The sequence below is a fragment of the Mobula birostris genome, chromosome 22 (assembly GCF_030028105.1).
Source record: "Mobula birostris isolate sMobBir1 chromosome 22, sMobBir1.hap1, whole genome shotgun sequence".
Taxonomy (NCBI): Eukaryota; Metazoa; Chordata; class Chondrichthyes; order Myliobatiformes; family Myliobatidae; genus Mobula; species Mobula birostris.
Genome location: NC_092391.1, coordinates 50228860 through 50246297, shown reverse-complemented (window position 1 = coordinate 50246297; position 17438 = coordinate 50228860). Strand labels below are relative to the sequence as shown.

General features: G+C 45.0%; 1 protein-coding gene across 1 annotated transcript; it reads left to right on the top strand.

The window, feature by feature from the left end:
• Positions 1–742: 742 nt before the first annotated feature.
• On the top strand, positions 743–12775 carry LOC140186427 (glutamine synthetase-like). Its single transcript, XM_072240698.1, has 6 exons — positions 743–1047; positions 1136–1297; positions 1389–1535; positions 8450–8577; positions 8668–8867; positions 12049–12775. The coding sequence occupies exons 1-6, from the start codon at positions 882–884 to the stop codon at positions 12344–12346; spliced, it is 1101 nt and encodes a 366-aa protein (XP_072096799.1). The 5' UTR covers positions 743–881; the 3' UTR covers positions 12347–12775.
• The last annotated feature ends 4663 nt before the right edge of the window (positions 12776–17438 follow it).

Genomic DNA, 17438 nt, shown 5'->3' with positions numbered 1-17438 from the left:
GTTTTTTCAACGAAACATTTCACAATTGCTGGCATTTCAACAATACGTATGCTTTAGTTCCTACCAACAATTCCATCCTGCCGTAGGCGAGGCCTGATCGACGTAGCATGGGCAACTTTGGAACACTTGCCCTCACAGGGCAGCACTAACAGACTCTGAAAATAAACATGACAGATTGCAGATGCTGGAATTCTTGAGCAACACCAGCAAATGCTGTTGGAACTCAGCATGTCAGGGAGTACCTATGGAGGGAAATGAACTGCTGACATTTCCACAGAGCCCCTTCATCAGTCCTGCCTGACATTCCGAGCTCCTTCAGCGCTTTGTTTGTGTTGTTGTGGACTCTTTGTCAATTTTTTTTTACAGCAGATACTGATGAATTCTCGATGAGGGTGTGGTCACCGCCAGAAGGTGGAAACGCCGAGTGGAAGTTGCGGTTAGAAACCGTAATCTTATTAAATGGTGGAATGGAATGAACAGGAAAGAGAAAGGCCAGCTCAGCCCCTTCCCTATCCTCGCTGGCCATCCCCTTTTCCTGCCTTGTGCACCCCTCGCCCTCTCACCCCTTCCCACCCTCTTCCAATCTGCATGCCATCACTCCCGCCTTCCCTTCCCGACCATCCTGCCCCCTCCTTCTCTCCCCTGTTCCTGTTCCTCCCCGCCTTCTCGTCTGCAGCCACCACCACCAACCGAACCCTCAGTGTCCCGCCCCGGGGGTGTGCCCTGCTGCCGGTGAGGTGACACACCCTGCCGCACGTCACCCGTGCTTGCGGCTCCGGCTTAAAGCGCGGTTCCTGGAGAGAGCCCGGCATCGTGTGAGCTGGAAGATCCCGGCGTCGTTCTCCGTTTCTCGGTGCTTGCTGCCTGACCGGGTGCCCAGGATGTCAGTGGCGGTGAGTTCGCGGCTGAACAAGGCGGTGCGGGAGCACTACCTGGGGCTGCCTCAGCGCGGCCGGGTGCAGGTCACCTACGTCTGGATCGACGGGACCGGAGAGGGGCTGCGCTCCAAGACAAGGACCCTGGAGTGCGAGCCCACCACTCTAGAAGGTACAGTATAACCCGAGCCCGGGCCGAGCCGTGCCGCTATTCCCACAGGACGCCAACTCACTTTGTTGTGTCTTCGCCTCCCGATCAGACATTCCGGAGTGGAACTTCGATGGCTCCAGCACCTACCAGTCGGAGGGCTCCAACAGCGACATGTTTCTGATTCCGGCCCGCATCTTCCGAGATCCCTTCACCCTGGATCCCAACAAACTGGTTCTCTGCGAAGTGCTCAAGTATAACCGCACGCCGGCAGGTAAGTCCGGTTCCAGTTCCGTCACCCCCACCTCCTCTCCCCGTGTGAACCGTGCGTGGCATTTCAATTTGGACCATCGAATGTGTTGCAGAAAGCAACCTGAGACACACGTGCAACGAGTCGATGGAGCTGGCGAAGGAGAATCGCCCCTGGTTCGGCTTGGAGCAGGAGTACACCATACTAGGCATCGATGGGAATCCATACGGGTGGCCGAAGAACGGGTTCCCCGCCCCGCAAGGTCAGACTTTGAAAGATGATTTTCTTCAGAAAATATTGTCAATCTTGCACCTTATTTTCTATCTGCACTGCGCTTTCAATTTTATACTGCATTCTCTTATTGGTTTACCTTATTCTTCCTCAATGATCTTCATGAACAGGACGAGCTTTTCCCTGTATTTTGGTGCACGTGACAACAATAAGCCAATTTCAGATACTCACCAATCTGTCTGATCACTTAATCAGGATTTTGAACCAAAGGGGATAACTTCACTTGCCCCATCACTTAAATGTTCCCACAACCTATGGACTCCCTTTCAAGGATTCTTTCATCTCAGGTTCTGGATGTTTATTGCTTACTTATTTGTTGTTATTATTTCTTTATTTTTGTATTTGCATAGTTGTCTTTTCTACTTTGGTTGAAAGTAGTGGTCTTTCATTGGATTCTGTTATGGTTATTGGATGTATTGTAAAATGAATCTGAGGGTTACTTATGGTGATATATATGTACTTTGATAATAAATTTACTTTGAACTTTGGATTGAAAGTCTAGCCTGACCTGTGCTTGTGGAAAAGGAGGGGAACATCGATGAGGAACATTGAAGGGGACATAGCTAGGTGGAATCTGGAGCAATAAATAGGGACCCAGTGGCCCGTGACAGTCACTCTGATGCTACCCAACTTGTTGGACTCCTCCTTGTGCATCACGAGTGAATATATACATTCCAAAGAAGAAGTATTCTAAAGGCAAGATGACACAACCGTGGCTAACAAGAGAAGTCAAAGGCAACATAAAAGCTGGAGATGGTGTATAATAGGGCAAAAAATAGTAAGAAGTTAGTGGATTAGAGAGCTTTTAAACTAAAAAAGCCATTAAGAAAGTAAAGATGGAATACAAATTAAGCTAGCCAGCAATATTAAAGAGGATACCAAAAACTTTCTTCAGATACATAAAGCGTAAAAGAGAAATGAGAGTGGATATTGGACCACTGGAAAATGATGCTGGAGAGGTAGTAATGGGGGACAAGAAAATGGCAGACAATCAAAGTAAGTATTTTGCATCAGTTTTCACTGTAGAAGACACTAGCAGTATAGTGGAAGTTTCAGGTGTCAGGGATCATGGAGTGTGTGAAGTTACCACTACTAGAGAGAAAATTTTTGTGAAACTGTAGTCACATTGTTTCCTCAAGGGAAAGTCTTTCCTGAGAGATCTGTTGGAATTCTTTGAAGTAATAACAGGGTAGACAAAGGAGAATTGGTGGATGTTTGTACTTGGATTTTCAGAAGGCCTTTGACAAGGTGCTACACATGAGGCTGCTTAACAAGTTAAGAGCCCATGGTTTAACAGGAAAGATACTAGCATGGATAGAGCATTGGTTGATCGGCAGGAGGCAAAGAGTGGGGAGCCTCTTCTGGTTGGCTTTCGGTGACTAGTAGTGTTCCACAGAGGTCTGTGTTGGAACCTATTCTTTTTGTGTCATATGTCAGTGATTTAGATGATGGAATTGATGGCTTTGTGGCTAAGTTTGTGGATGAACAGAAGATAGGTGGAGGGTCAGGTAGTTTGGAAGAAGCAGAGAGGCTACAGAAGGACTTAGATTAGGAGAATTGGCAAATAAGTGGCAGATGGAATACAGTATTGGGAAGTGGGTCATACACTTTGGTAGAAGAAATAAAAGCATAGACTATTTTCTAAGTGGAGAGGTGCAAAAGCAAAAGGACTTGGGAGTCCTCGTACAGAATTCCCTAAAGGTTGATTTGCAGATTGGTCTGTGGTGAGGAAGGCAAGTATGAAGTTAGCATTAGTTTCAAGAGGACTAGAATATAAAAGCAAGCATGTAATGCTGAGGGTTTATAAGGCATTGGCAAGGCCTCACTTGGAGTATTGTAAGCAGTTTGGGGTTTCTTATCTATCAAAGTATGTGCTGACATTGGAGAGTGTTCAAAGGAGGTTCACAAAAATGATTCCAGGATTGAAAGGCTTGTCATATGAGGACTGTTTGACGGCTGTGGCCTTTACTTACTGGAATTCAGAAAAATGAGGGGTAACCTCATTGAAGCCTATCGAATGTTGGCCTAGATAAAGTGGATTTGGAGAGGATGTTTCCTATGTTGGGGGCATCTTAGACCAGAAGCTACAGCTTCAGAATAGAGTGATGTCCTTTTAGAACAGAGATGAGGAGGATTATCTTTAGCCAGAGAGTGGTGAAACTGTGGAATTCTTTGCCACAGGCAGCTGTGGAAGCCAATTCATTAGATATATTGATGGCAGAGGTTGATAGGTTTTTGATTGCTCAGAGCATGAAAGGATAGGAGACAAGGCAGGAGATTGGGGGTGAGAGAGGAAATTGGATCAGCCGTGATTCAATGGGCCGTGATTCATGCTGCTTCGGTATCTTATAGTCTTATGGTCTTAATATTGAACTTTGAGTGAGTCTGACATGATACAGTCTGTGGTTTGGAACAGAATTGCATTTGTACAATTAAAGATCTACAGAGCCCCATTGTTGAAGGTAGGGTAGTAGACGTGCACTTTAGCAAGGCTCCCCTTTGCCATTAGATCTGTGAATGGCCCAAGAACACTTCCTCATTATTCCCTTGCACTATTTGGTTTGTAATTTATAATAGTTTTATGCCTTGCACTGTACTGCCACAAAATAACAAATTTCACATTATATAAGACAATGATAATAAACCAGATTCTGGTTCTTTGGACAAGGTTGGTCCTGAACATTAAGACAAACAGACTAATATCGATTAAAAGCTAGCTTGGTGACGGGAGGTAGACAGCAATGGTGGAAGGTTACTATCCTGTTAAGTAATTTGTGACCTGTCATGTGCCCCAGGGGTAAGTACAGATACCTTTATTAGAAACATAGAAAACCTACCCCACAATACAGGCCCTTCAGCCCACAAAGTTGTGCCGAACATGTCCCCACCTTAGAAATTACTAGGGTTACCCATAGCCCTCTATTTTTCTAAGCGGCATGTACCTATCCAAAAGTCTCTTAAAAGACCCTATTGTATCCGCCTCCACCACCGTTGCCGGCAGCCCATTCTACACACTCACCACTCTCTGCGTTTAAAAAAAAACTTATCCCTGACACCTCCTCTGTACCTACTGCCCAGCACCTTAAACCTGTGTCCTCTTGTGGCATCCATTTTAGCCCTGGGAAAAAGCTTCTGACTATCCACACAATTTATTGTTTGATTATATGTTAATAACGTGGATATTCCTGTAGGAGGTTTAATTAATAAGCTTGTCGATGATGCAATATTGGTGGAGTTATAAAGAGTTAGGAAGGTTCTCTAAGGTTACGGCAGAATATAGATCGCTGTACTCTGAGGGAAGGAAGGGTTAGATTGACGTTGGAGTGGATTAAAAGTTTACTACAATTTTGTGCCTGTGTTGTTCAAAGTAAGTTTATTATCAAAGTACATATATGTCACTATGGTACACCCCTGAGATTCATTTTCTTGAGAGCATACTCATTAAATCCAAGAACCATAAGAGAATCAATGAAAGACTGCATCCAACAGGGTGGACAGATGCTGTACATCTGATGTAATGTTATTGATCTGATGTGAAAATCTGTGATGTGCTGTCGACGTTCTGAGAAAATGACTGGGCTGTCAGCAGCTGGAATTTAATCCAGTCCTGTGTGAGGTGGTAGGCATTTTTGGAGAGATAAATGGGGGTAGGATATTTACAGTAAGTGGTAGGAATGTTGCTGAATGCCAGAATCTCTCTATCCAGGTGCATAGTTCCTGGAGAAGGGCAACACAGTTCGATAAGACTGGTGGGGAAGCGATATGGCATGCTTGCCCTCATAGGTTGGGACACAGAATATCAGAGTTTTGACATTAGTTTTTTGAAGTGGCAACCAAAAGGTAGATGAGGTTTGGGCAGTGGATATTGTCTATTTTGTCATTCATAAAGCCTTCAACAAGGGCTGGTCCGTAGGGTTAGCTTCCATGAAATCCAATGAGAGCTAGATAGGTGAATTCAAAATTGACACGGAAGCAGGAGGTGGTGGTTGGAAGTTGCTTCCCAGAATGGAGACCGGGGACTAGTGGCGTGCCATGTGTTGGGATCATTGTTATTGGTGTAAATGTTATCAATGCAAATTCACAAGGCTCAATCAGTAGGTTTGCAGATGTTGCTTATAGTGAATAAGGTTATCGTAGGATCTTGATCAGTTAGGGAAGTGGATTGAGGTGTGGCAAATAGATTTCAATGTAGAGAAGTGTGAGGTAGTGTAGTTTGGCAAGTCAAAAGTTTGGTGATGGAGTGTAGGAGTTGTACTGTGGGTGGTTGGGCACTGGGAAGTGTAAGGGAACAGGGGGATCTAGGAGTACAAGTGCATAATTTATTGAAAGCAGCATCAAGGGTTGACAGAGAGGTGGAATTTAGCATGCTGGCCTTCATCGGCCATGGCATTAAGTATGCGAGTTAGAGGTTGTTTGGAGTACTGTGGACAGTTTTGGTCACCCTGTTATAGGAAAGAGTGCAGAAAAGATTTACAAAGATGATCCCAGGAATAGAGGGGCTCACCTATAGGGAGAGGTTGGCCACACTAGGCATTCTTTCCTTGCAGCATGGCGCCATAAGACATGAGAGTAAAATTAGGCCATTCAGCCCATCGAGTCTGCTGCACCATTCCATCATGGCTGATCCCGGGTCCCACTCAACCCCATGCACCTGCCTTCTTGCCATATCCTTTGATGCCCTGACCAATCAGGAAACTCTGGGCTCTCTCCAATGACAACACATCCTTTTTGAGATGAGGGGCCCAAAACTGTTGACAATAAGTGGGACAATGAGGGGAGACTTCCATAAATTCTTTTCCCACAGTAGGGAAATCCAAACCTATTGGGGCATAGATTTGGGGTGAGAAGGAAAGACTTAAAAGGAATCTGAGGGGCATTTTCTTTCGTGTAGAAGGTGGTAATGGAATGAGCTGCCAGAATAAGTGGTTGAGGCAGATACAATAGTATCTTTTAAGAAGCACTTGGATAGGTAACATGGATGAGCAGGACTTCAGCCCATGTTTCTTGAACGCAGAATGTTGGGACTAGCAGGGTGGGCACTGTGGTTGGCACGGACTGATTTGGCCATAGGGCCTGTATCCATGTTGTATTGCCCTGACAGAGGGTGGTTGTTTCTGGAACTCACTCCCAGAGGTGGTGGTGTAGTCTGTTACATTCACTATGTTTATGGGACATTTAATTAGACACAAAAATAGACAAGACCTAGAACAATACAGTTCTAGTACAGACCAATGGGATTAGTGTATTTAGGCAAAAAGGTTGGCATTGACGTGATGGGTTGAAGGGCACACTGCAACTCTGTGGCTGTCAGCACTTGGAGACCCCGGTGTGTTGCAGGTCATTGGATTGTTCTGGACAGATGGGAACACAGTCTTGGCTGCAGCTTCCGTGTCAGTGGGCAAGGAGAGACCCTGGAAATGCTGCCCACAGTTCTGATCAACAACGAGGTGCTACAAATCTCACACCATGAGCTCTGCTACTCTTCCCACTGAAATTATTTATTTCGGGTTTCCAGCATCTGCAGGATTTTCCTTGATTTCTTAAAATTCACTTGGTGAGCTCTCTAGTCTTCTTGGGTCACCTGATTGTCCCATGCACTCAGTGTCAGCTGTAAATCATGGATGTCCACAACTTACAGTTATATCCCGAATATTGTTTACTCTCACAGTTATTGTCCGATATTTGTGGAAAGACTAAATCGGATTTATTTGGTTGTCTAAAAGCTGCTTATTTAATTGCAGTTTGCTTCAGAAAGTGCGCCACACCTGAAGTTATTGTTAGTTGGATAATTTTTCCCAACAACTACATGAAATTATGTAAAGATAATTGTAAATGGTAGGCATGATGCATTAGATCATGGTCACCCAGTGTTGGGTCATTTCCTTCTCCTTTTCTCCTTATCTTTATGTAGTCCAGCTAACTCCAGCTTACAGCAGTGGATGAGTCCCACCCCTGTCACACAGGATCCTGCCCATCCCTTTGTCATTGTCGGGCTCAACTATATCAACAATCCCCAGATTCCTGTGAGCCTGCAGCCATTGAAAACTGTTGCCCAATCTCCAAACCTCAACTCCACCCCTTTCCCGTCAACCTGTACTAGATCCTAGCCAAGTAACGATTTGAAATGAGAAATTTAAAATTGCAATAGACTTGCCCTTTCCTGTCCTCATAACCATGTCCAAGTGGGCAATGTGCTAACCTCTGAGTTCCTTCATTCCTTCCAACCTTGTCCTCTTTTCAATTGCATCTTTAAGGCACCCTATCCAAGCTATTAGCCACTTGCCTTGTGTCTCTGTGTGGAACTTCAATACCAATGTTTCTTTGATGATGTACCTGTGAGAATTGTTTGGGACTTTTTGTATTGCTCTGACAGTGGTGCTTAGAAAGTTGTTTTATTAGTAGTCCAGTACCAAGAGAGAGAAAAACTCTGCCACCCCCCAGACCTGTCCACCTCATCTTTAGAACCTCCTGAGTGTAGCTATGGTTTGTATTTGAACAGGCAATCAGAAACTTGGCAGTTATAATATCTTAAACTGCTAGTTAACTCAATTTTACTGTTTGCAATTTTCCTTTAAAATGGGTAAGTGATGTACAATTTGCCTGGGAGGTTGAGTTTACATACAGGAATAGGAAATATCTTTTGGTTTGTAAAGCTGCTTGCTATATAAATCTGAAAGTGGAAAGGCACGAACATGTATTGACCATTTCTAAAATAACATAATTAGAGCTGTTACAATTCCCACACTAATTGTTTACATTGTACAAGTCACTTTGCCACTTTTAGCACTACTGTTGCATTGTTGGAGCAAGTAAAGTCAATGGTTGAGATCTAGTAGAAGCTCACACTAATTGTTTACATCGTACAAATCATTTTGTCTCATCTAGGACCATACTATTGTGGTGTTGGAGCAGATAAGGTCCATGGCAGAGATATAGTGGAAGCTCACTATAAAGCATGCTTCTATGCTGGAGTGAAGATCTCAGGAACCAATGCTGAAGTCATGCCAGCACAGGTAAAAAGATATTCATGGATTACTCAAAGCCCCTTTTATTTTACTCTGGGCGTCTGATTGAACCATGAATTTGTTTGTCCTTCATCCTAGTGGGAATTTCAGGTGGGGCCCTGCGAAGGGATTGAAATGGGAGACCACTTATGGATGGCCAGATACATCCTTCATCGCATTTGTGAAGACTTTGGGGTTGTGGCCACATTTGATCCGAAGCCAGTAACTGGAAATTGGAATGGAGCTGGATGCCATGCCAACTTCAGCACTGAGGCTATGAGAAAACCAGGGGGACTCAAGTGAGATGATCTTAATTCTTTAACTTTGGTGTCTGTTGCTGCTTGAGTTTCCCCAGGTGAAGGATGGGGTTGCTTTGCTCATTGACATAGACTTCTTTTAGAAGTATTGACAGTAGGGAAAGTCGTGATAAATCTTAAAAGCAGTAGCCCAACACAATACTCCATCTGAGTATAATGTGAGTATCTGTACCATACCCTATAGAGAGGGTGCAGAAGAGTCTTACTAAAATGTATCTAGGGATGAGGGATTTTAGTTACCCAGGTAGATTTGAGGGCTTTGGAACTGAGGAGGTTGTGAGTGAATCTCAGAGAGATATTTAAATCCCTTTTCTTCGTGATTTTTATAAATGATCTGGATGAGGAAGTGGAGGGATGGGTTAGTGAATTTGTTGATGACACAAAGGTTGGGGGTGTTGTGGATAGTATGGAGGGCTGTCAGAGGTTACAGCGGGACAATGATTGGATGCAAGACTGGGCTGAGAGTTAGCAGATGGAGTTCAACCCAGATAAGTGAGAGGTGGTTTAATTTGGTAGGTCAAGTATGATGGTAGAATATAGTATTAATGGTAAGACTCTTAACAGTGTGGAGGATCAGGGGGATCTTGGGGTCCCGAGTCCATAGGACACTCAAAGCTGCTGCGCAGGTTGTCTCTGTGGTTAAGAAAGCATATGGTGCATTGGCCTTCATCAATCGTGGGATTGAGTTTAAGAGCCGAGAGATAATGTTATAGCTATATAGGACCCTGGTCAGACCCCACTTGGAGTACTGTGCTCAGTTCTGGTCACCTCACTAAAGGACGGATGTGGAAACCACAGAAAGGTTGCAGAAGAGATTTACAAGGATGTTGCCTGGATTGGAGGGCATGCCTTATGAGAATAGGTTGAGTGAACTTGGCCTTTTCTCCTGGGAGTGACGGAGGATGAGAGCTGACCTGATAGAGGTGTATAAGATGATGAGAGGCATTGATTGTGTGAATAGTCAGAGATTTTTTTCCCAGGGCAGAAATGGCTAACACGGTAGGGTGCAGTTTCAAGGTGCTTGGAAGCAGGTACAGAGGAGATGTCAGGGGCAAGTTTTTTGCGCAGAGAGTGGTGAGTGCGAGGAATGGGCTGCCAGCAACGGTGGTGGAGGTAGATACAAAGGGTCTTTTAAGAGACTCTTGGATAGGTACATGGATCTTAGAAAAATAGAGGGCTATGAGTAACCCTAGGTAATTTCTAAAGTAAGTACATGTTTGGCATAGCATTGTGGGCTGAAGGGCCTGTATTGTGCTGTAGGTTTTCTATGTTTCTAAATTATGAGGGAGAAAGAGAGAACTTGTGTTGGTGAGAGGGTCAACGCCCAGGCAACACAAAACAAAAGGATCCGAAAATGATAGCTGTTGATGGGTCCAGAACTGAGTCCAAGCTCTTCAGATGGTTTCCCTTTGTATAGTTGTAGCAAAATTTCAATTGCCCTGAAGAGTTTTTGTTTTAATCTCACAGAACATTGATGCTTATATCCAAATGATAGAAGTTGTGCTGCTGTATCCAGAGCCCAAGAAGGGCCACACCTGAAGAACCTTGGGAATTAAGTTTTCCAGGCAGGGAGTACAGCATGGATCGACCAGGCCGATACATGGATTCTGTGTAAACTGGAAAAGCATTGCACCTTCTAACATTGTGTTCCTACTAACCTTTCAGGGATGATTTTCAGCCTATTTGTACCTACTTGAAGAGTCCTAAGGAAAGACGGAGGAGGTGTGTGGAAGGAATTCCAAAGCTTAGGGCCGTGGCAGCTGAAGTATTAGCTGGCCTCAGTGGAATGGTGGGAACTCAGTCACCCAGAGCTGGAAGAGCATAATTTCCCCCACCCCACCGATCTTCTAGGAAGGTTGAAGTGATATGGGGATGTGGTCATGAAGGAATTGGAAAATGAAAAGAATTTTTTTGTTACACTCAATGAGTCGCAGTAGATGACAGAAAGAATTGGCGTGGAGAACTAAGGAGGTTGGGAAAAAGTGTTTTGGAACATAGTCATAGTCATACTTTATTGATCCCGGGGGAAATTGGTTTTCATTACAGTTGCACCATAAATAATAAATAGTAATAGAACCATAAATAGTTAAATAGTAATATGTAAATTATGCCAGTAAATTATGAAATAAGTCCAGGACCAGCCTATTGGCTCAAGGTGTCTGACCCTCCAAGGGAGGAGTTGTAAAGTTTGATGTCCACAGGCGGGAATGACTTCCTATGACGCTCCGTGCTGCATCTCGGTGAAATGAGTCTCTGGCTGAACGTACTCCTGTGCCCACCCAGTCCAGTACATTATGTAGTGGATGGGAGACATTGACCAAGATGGCATGGAACAGACAAGTCTGAAGGTTACAAAGGCATTAACTGAAAGTTCAGCTGCAGCTGACTTGGGCAGGTGTAGAACACAGAGGTAAGGGTTCATCAGAATAGAAAGGTGAATCTATGGCACCAAGGTTTCAAGCCAGTTTGGATCAGTTTTGTGTGGCTGCCAAGGAAAGAGACAGAACAGGTGGAGAGTGAATGCTTAAGGGACCGGCTGGTCAAAGTCCACCATTTGAAGGGGTGTGTCTGCTGTCAATTAACTTGTCAAATTGTGGATGCTTCATGTAGATGTGTTCAAAGGTGGGGAGGGTTTTACCTGTGATGGACTAGGTCATGTCCATTACTTTTTGTAGGATTTTCCATTTAAGGGCATTGGTGTTTCCATACCAAGTCATGATGTAATCAGTCAGTATACTCTCCACTACACACCTATAGAAGTTTTAGACATAATGCTGAATCTTCACAGACATCAAAGGAAGTAGAGACAGTGTCGTGCTTTCTTCATAAGTGCACGTACTTTCTAGGCGCTGTACAGATCCTCTGAAATGATAACACTGAGAAATTTAAAGTTGTTGGCCTTCTCCACCTTTGATTCCCCCGATGAGGACTGGCTCATAGACCTATGGTTTCCTCCTCCTGAGGTCAATAACCAGCTCCTTGGTCTTGCTGACATTGAGTGAGAGGTTGTTGTTGTGGCACCACTCAAGCCAGATTTTCATTTTCCCTCCTGTGTGCTGATGTGTCACTATTTTTGATTTAGCCAATGACAGTCGACTCACTCTGATGTAGATCCAAGATTGAAAGACTAAACTGGCTCACCTTTAACCCTTTAAATGTTTAGGTACATTGAAGAAGCGATTGAAAAGTTGAGTAAGAGACACCAACACCACATCCGCAGATATGATCCATCTGGGGGGAAGGACAATTCCAGAAGACTAACTGGTCTACATGAAACATCAAGTATCCATGACTTCTCGGCTGGAATAGCAAACCGCGGGGCCAGCATCAGAATCCCACGTCAGGTCGGACAAGATCAATGTGGATACTTTGAAGACAGAAGGCCATCTGCAAATTGTGACCCTTATGCTGTCACTGATGCCTTAGTCAGGACATGTGTCTTAAACGAAACTGGAAACTAACTGAAGTTTTGCACTAAGCAATGGGCTTTAAAGTTCTAAAGTCCTTGATACCACGGGACAGAGCAATACTTTATAATCTATCACTAAAAGTTGTTTTTTGTATCTCTTTTTAGAAATGTTCAAGGATGTAAATCATTATTTAATTATTGTTCTCTCAGCAATCTCAATTATACATTCTTATGTTCTAATCTTTTCATTTGGTATCAGAGTGTAAGTTGAAACAAGAACTAAATTGGTAGCTCCTTGGTATAACTTTGACGATAATTTGGAGAGACTTCTCATGTCCTAGTTCTTAGAATGCACTTTGCTTCTCTACATTTGATACTGAGGTTTGAATCAGTACTATGGGCAACTTCAGAGTAGTTCATCCTAATACATGTACTTTAATGAAATAAAACATCCTGGAGAAGTGTTTATGTGTAAACTAAGCCTTTTTAAAAGGAAGGTTTTTGCAACTTCAGGAACAATACAAGCTGCTGAAAGAACTGAATGGGTCTGGCAGCATCTGGTGGAGGGAGATAAACAGTCAACCTTTCAGGTCAAGACCCTTCACCTGAAAGAGTAGAGGGGAGATAGTTGGTATAAAGGGGGTGGGGTGCAGCAAAAGCTGGCATGAAATAGGTGGGAAGCTGGGCAAATGGACAGGGGAAGGGTGGAAATAGCAACAGAAGCTGGGAGGTAATAGGTGGAAGCAGCGACGGGCAGCAGATGGTGGAACCTGGTAAGAGAGAAGGGGGAACATAGAATCAAATAAGGGAGGAGGAGAGGGCAGATGGGAGCAGTGGGGGGGGGGAGTGTGACGGGAATGAGCAGGTGCAGTGGGTAGGGTAGGAGAAAGAAGCGGGGTGAAAGGGGTTGGTATTTATTTAAATTTTACATCCATCCCACAACATGAAGGAGTAAAAATCTTTGCGTTATGACTCCGTTGAAATGTACAGACATGTGAATTTAAACGACTAATTGCTTGTAGAAAGAAGCTGTCCTGTAGCCTGTTGGTCCTGGCTTTAATGCTGCGGTACCGTTTGCCAGATGGAAGCAGCTGAAACAATTTATGTTTGGGGTGACTGGTGTCCCCAATGATCTTCCAGGCCTTCTTTCTGCACCTGTTGCTCCAAGTATCCTCAATCTAAGGAAGCTCACATCCTCAGATGCGCTGGGCTGTCCATACCGCTCTCTGCAGTGCCCAGCAATCAAGGTTGGTGCATTTCCTGTACCAGGCGGTGATACAGCCAGTCAGGATGCTCTCAATGGTGCCCTTGTAGAAGGTCTTGACGACTTGGGGGCCCATACTGAACTTCTTCAGTCGCCTGAGGTGGAAGAGATGCTGTTGTGCTTTTTTTTGCCACAAAGCCAATGTGTACAGTCCAGGTGAGAGCATTGGTGATATGTATGCAGTTAGGAGTAACTGGTTGAGGCTGGCTGGTTCAATTGGTAAACAATGATTAGGGACAAGAGCTGGGTTTAAATAGGCTGCAGGTGATGTTTGGAAATGAGTGTCAGGTTACTCCTGTTAGCTGGTTGGAGAATAGGAGCTGCCTCCTTAGTGTTCTTGGAGCCGGGTCGGTAGGTGATGATGAAGCTGAGCTGTTCCAAGAAGAGGGCCCAGCAAACCTGACTTGGCTTGAGTTGGTGGGTCTGCTGAATATATATGAGGTTCTGGTGGTCAGTCCAGATCAAGGAAGGCATGGTGTTCCCATCAGCCAATGGTTCCATTCTCTAAGGCTGATTTAATGGTGAGTAGCTCCATGTCTCCTACTGCGTAATGGTGCTGTGTAGAGTTGAACTTTTACGAGAAGAAGGCAGAAGGGTGTGTCTTCCATCCAGTCCTCACTGGGAGAGGATGGCCCTTGCATCCACCACTACCACAAAAGGTCTGGAGAAGTTCAGATTGTGGAGAATGGAGGCAGCATTGAAGTGTCCCTTGAGCTCCTCGAAAGCATGGTCCATGGCAGCAGACCAGGCTATCCATGGGGTGGGTGCCTTGGTGAGGGAGGTGAGAGAAGCTGCAATTTGGCTGCAGTTCCTGATGAAATGGCAGTAGAAGTTGGAGAAGCCCTGGAAGAGCTTTAGCTGAGGGAATGCAGACAGGGCCATTCAATGACAGCACACACTTTCTCTGGGTCTGTGGTTATGTTTTGGGGTGTAGGGACAAAACTCAGGACGGAAATGACTGGAGCGTGGAACCAGAATTTTTCAAACCTGCAGTACAACTGGTTTTTGAGGAGACACTGAAGGACTTAACAAATGCTACAGATGTGGTCTTGGGGGTTCTTGGAGAAGATGAGGATGTTGAAATAGATGAGCACATTACTGTGTAGCATGTCTTGGAGGATCTCATGAATGAAGGCTTGGAAAACGGCTGGCCTGTTGGTAAACCTGAATGGTGTCAGCAGGTACTTGTAGTAGCCAGTTGGTGTTATGAATGGTGTCTTCCACTCTGATTGTACATGTTCCAGAGAACCAGTTTGGTGAAGATCTGGGTCCCTTGGAGTATTTCGAATGCACTATCCATCAGCGGAGAGGGTCGCGGTTCTTAATGGTGATCTCGTTAAGACCCCAGTTGTCGATGCAGGGTGGAGACTCCCACCTTTTATTTGATAAAAAAAATGAATCCTGGGAACTAGGATGATCAAAGGAGGCCATGTTGGAGTGTTCTGGCGATGTGGTCATTCATGGCTCTGGTCTCAGGAGGGGAGAGGGAGAACAGATGACTTCGGGGAGGGGTGGTGCCTGGGAGGAGGTGGATCATACTGTTTGCGAGGGGCAGGATGCTAGCTTCCCTTTTACTAAAGGCAATGGCTAAGTCGCCCCATGGGAGTTCAGTGCGGGCGAGGATTTTTCTGTGTACTTGGATTTACAGGGGGAAGTCAACAGAGGTTGCAGGCAGGTGAGTTCCCAACTCAGCAGTGAACTGGATGGCCAGGTGAAGTGAGGGTTGTGAGTGGGGAGCCAGGAGTAACCAAAGATTAGAGGAGTGTTGGGTGAATCGGTAAGGAGGAACTGGATGGATCTGCTGTGCTCTCTGATGCTTATGTGCATAGGCTGTGCTGATGCATTGACCATCCCAGACGCCAAGTGAAGTCCGTCAATGGCCGTGAAGTAGAATGGATGAGAGAATAGGCTTGGTAGGGAGTCCAAGCTTGCCACACAGACTCTGGGCCAGAAAGTTGCCTGCTCTGCTGGAATCCACCAGAGCCTCTTGTATGCACAGAGGATTCAGGGTGGGGTGGAAAACTGATGGAGTGAGTCAGATAGAAGGCCCCTTGTCTCTACCTGGTGGTGCCATTTTCCCAGAGGCAATGTGCATTTGATCCATGGGTGATCAGTTGCTCTGCAGTAAGCACCCTAGATGTTTCTCCAGTGACCCTCATGCTCCAGAGGGGGTTAAGGGAGGTCTCCCTGACTGCATGGGTTTTGGAGGCATTGCTGGTGAGGGTCTGGCAGCCTGAAATGGAACCGGGGCTCTGGCTGGTGATCTGGGGGTCGTTCCATAAGATGTTTGACAACATGAAGGGCCAGATTGATGAGGCTCTTGAGGTTGGTGGGCATCTGTCGGGTAGATGGCTTGTCCTTAAAGCACTCCAAGAGGCTGAGGCCGTGCTGGTGATGGTAATGGACCGGCGCTCCTCTGCACATCACTGTTGTAGCGCATGGTTATTTGAGACACTGTTGCCTTCCTGTCAGCTTGAACCAGTCTGGCCATTCTCCTCTGATCTCTCTCATTAACAAGGCATTTTTGCCCACAGAACTGTGCTAACTGATGTTTTTTAAATTTTTCACATCAGTCTCTGTAAACTGTAGGTAGTGCGCGGAAGTCCTAGGACATGAGCAGTTTCCGAGATACTCAAATACTTCTGCCTGACGCTAACAATCATTCCACGGTCAGAGTCACTTAGATCACATTTCTTCCCCATTCTGATGTTTGGTCTGAACAACAACTGAACCTCTTGACCATGTCTGCGTGCTTTGATGCATTGAGTTGCTGCTGCTTTTGCATTAATGAACAGGTGTACAGGCGGCCTCTGTGTGTAGATTTAGATACCTCTGCCCAGGAACCAGGCTCTGGCTGTCTACCCTATCTACGCCTCTCATAATTTTATATATCTCTATCGTGTCACCTCTCAGCCTCCACACTCAGCCCATCCAAACTTTCCTTATAGCTCACACCCTCCAGTCCCTACGTGACAGGAAATGCAAGTTGAAAACAATGATTTGTGTTCATTTAGTTTTTCACATAAATTCTGATAGTGCAATTTTATTCCATATCTTAATTTTTTGCGTAGTGATTTGTGATTAGTGTAGAGTGAATTTCCATAACCTGTATATCTGACAAAGAATGGAGGACCTGCCACCCATCCCTGTGGGTCACCATAGATAAGAGGCTTCCAATCTGAAAAATAGCCCTCCACTACCCTTCTCTGCCTCAATCACCAAGCCAACTTTGTATCCAGTTTTTTGGCACACCCTGAATCCCTTGGGTTCTAAATTGTGGACCAACCTCCCTTGCAGGACCTTGTCAAAGCCCTTGCCAAAATTGACGTAGACAATATCAACTGCCCTGCCATCACTAATTCTCCTGGTCAGCACATCGAAACAAAAATAAACCATCCTGTTTAATTCAACTTTAAACAGCGCTGTGGGTAATGGGGGTGGAGTGAGATGAGGTTAAATCAGGTAAGAAAAGATCAGAGGAAAATGTTTTCATCCAGGAGGAAACTGCAGTCTGGAGCACACCGTCTCAGAAAGAATTGGAGGCAGGTATTCCCATACCATTTGAAATCCATACTGTTGAACACTTCAATCACCTGGATATATAGAAGACTGGAAAACAGGTGCTGGCAACTGGGAATGTTTACTTGAAACTATTCACCCTCTCAACTGCAGCCCCATTGATGTTGATCGGGGAGAGTCTGCCTCCACTCCTCCTGTAATCCACAATCAGCTCTTTTGTTTTTTGGACATTGAAGATGTTATGATTATTATGGTTATGAGGACACGCAGTCCCCTTTCATTGTCATTTAGTAATGCATGCATTAAGAAATGATATAATGTTTTTCCAGAATGATATCACGAAAACACATGACAAACCAAC

Coding starts and splice junctions, on each gene's coding strand:
- LOC140186427 (XM_072240698.1), top strand. CDS start 882: ATGTCAGTGGCGGTGAGTTCGCGGCTGAACAAGGCGGTGCGGGAGCAC. Junction 1,048..1,135: donor CGAGCCCACCACTCTAGAAG/GTACAGTATAAC, acceptor CCTCCCGATCAG/ACATTCCGGAGTGGAACTTC. Junction 1,536..8,449: donor CGGGTTCCCCGCCCCGCAAG/GTCAGACTTTGA, acceptor TGTCTCATCTAG/GACCATACTATTGTGGTGTT.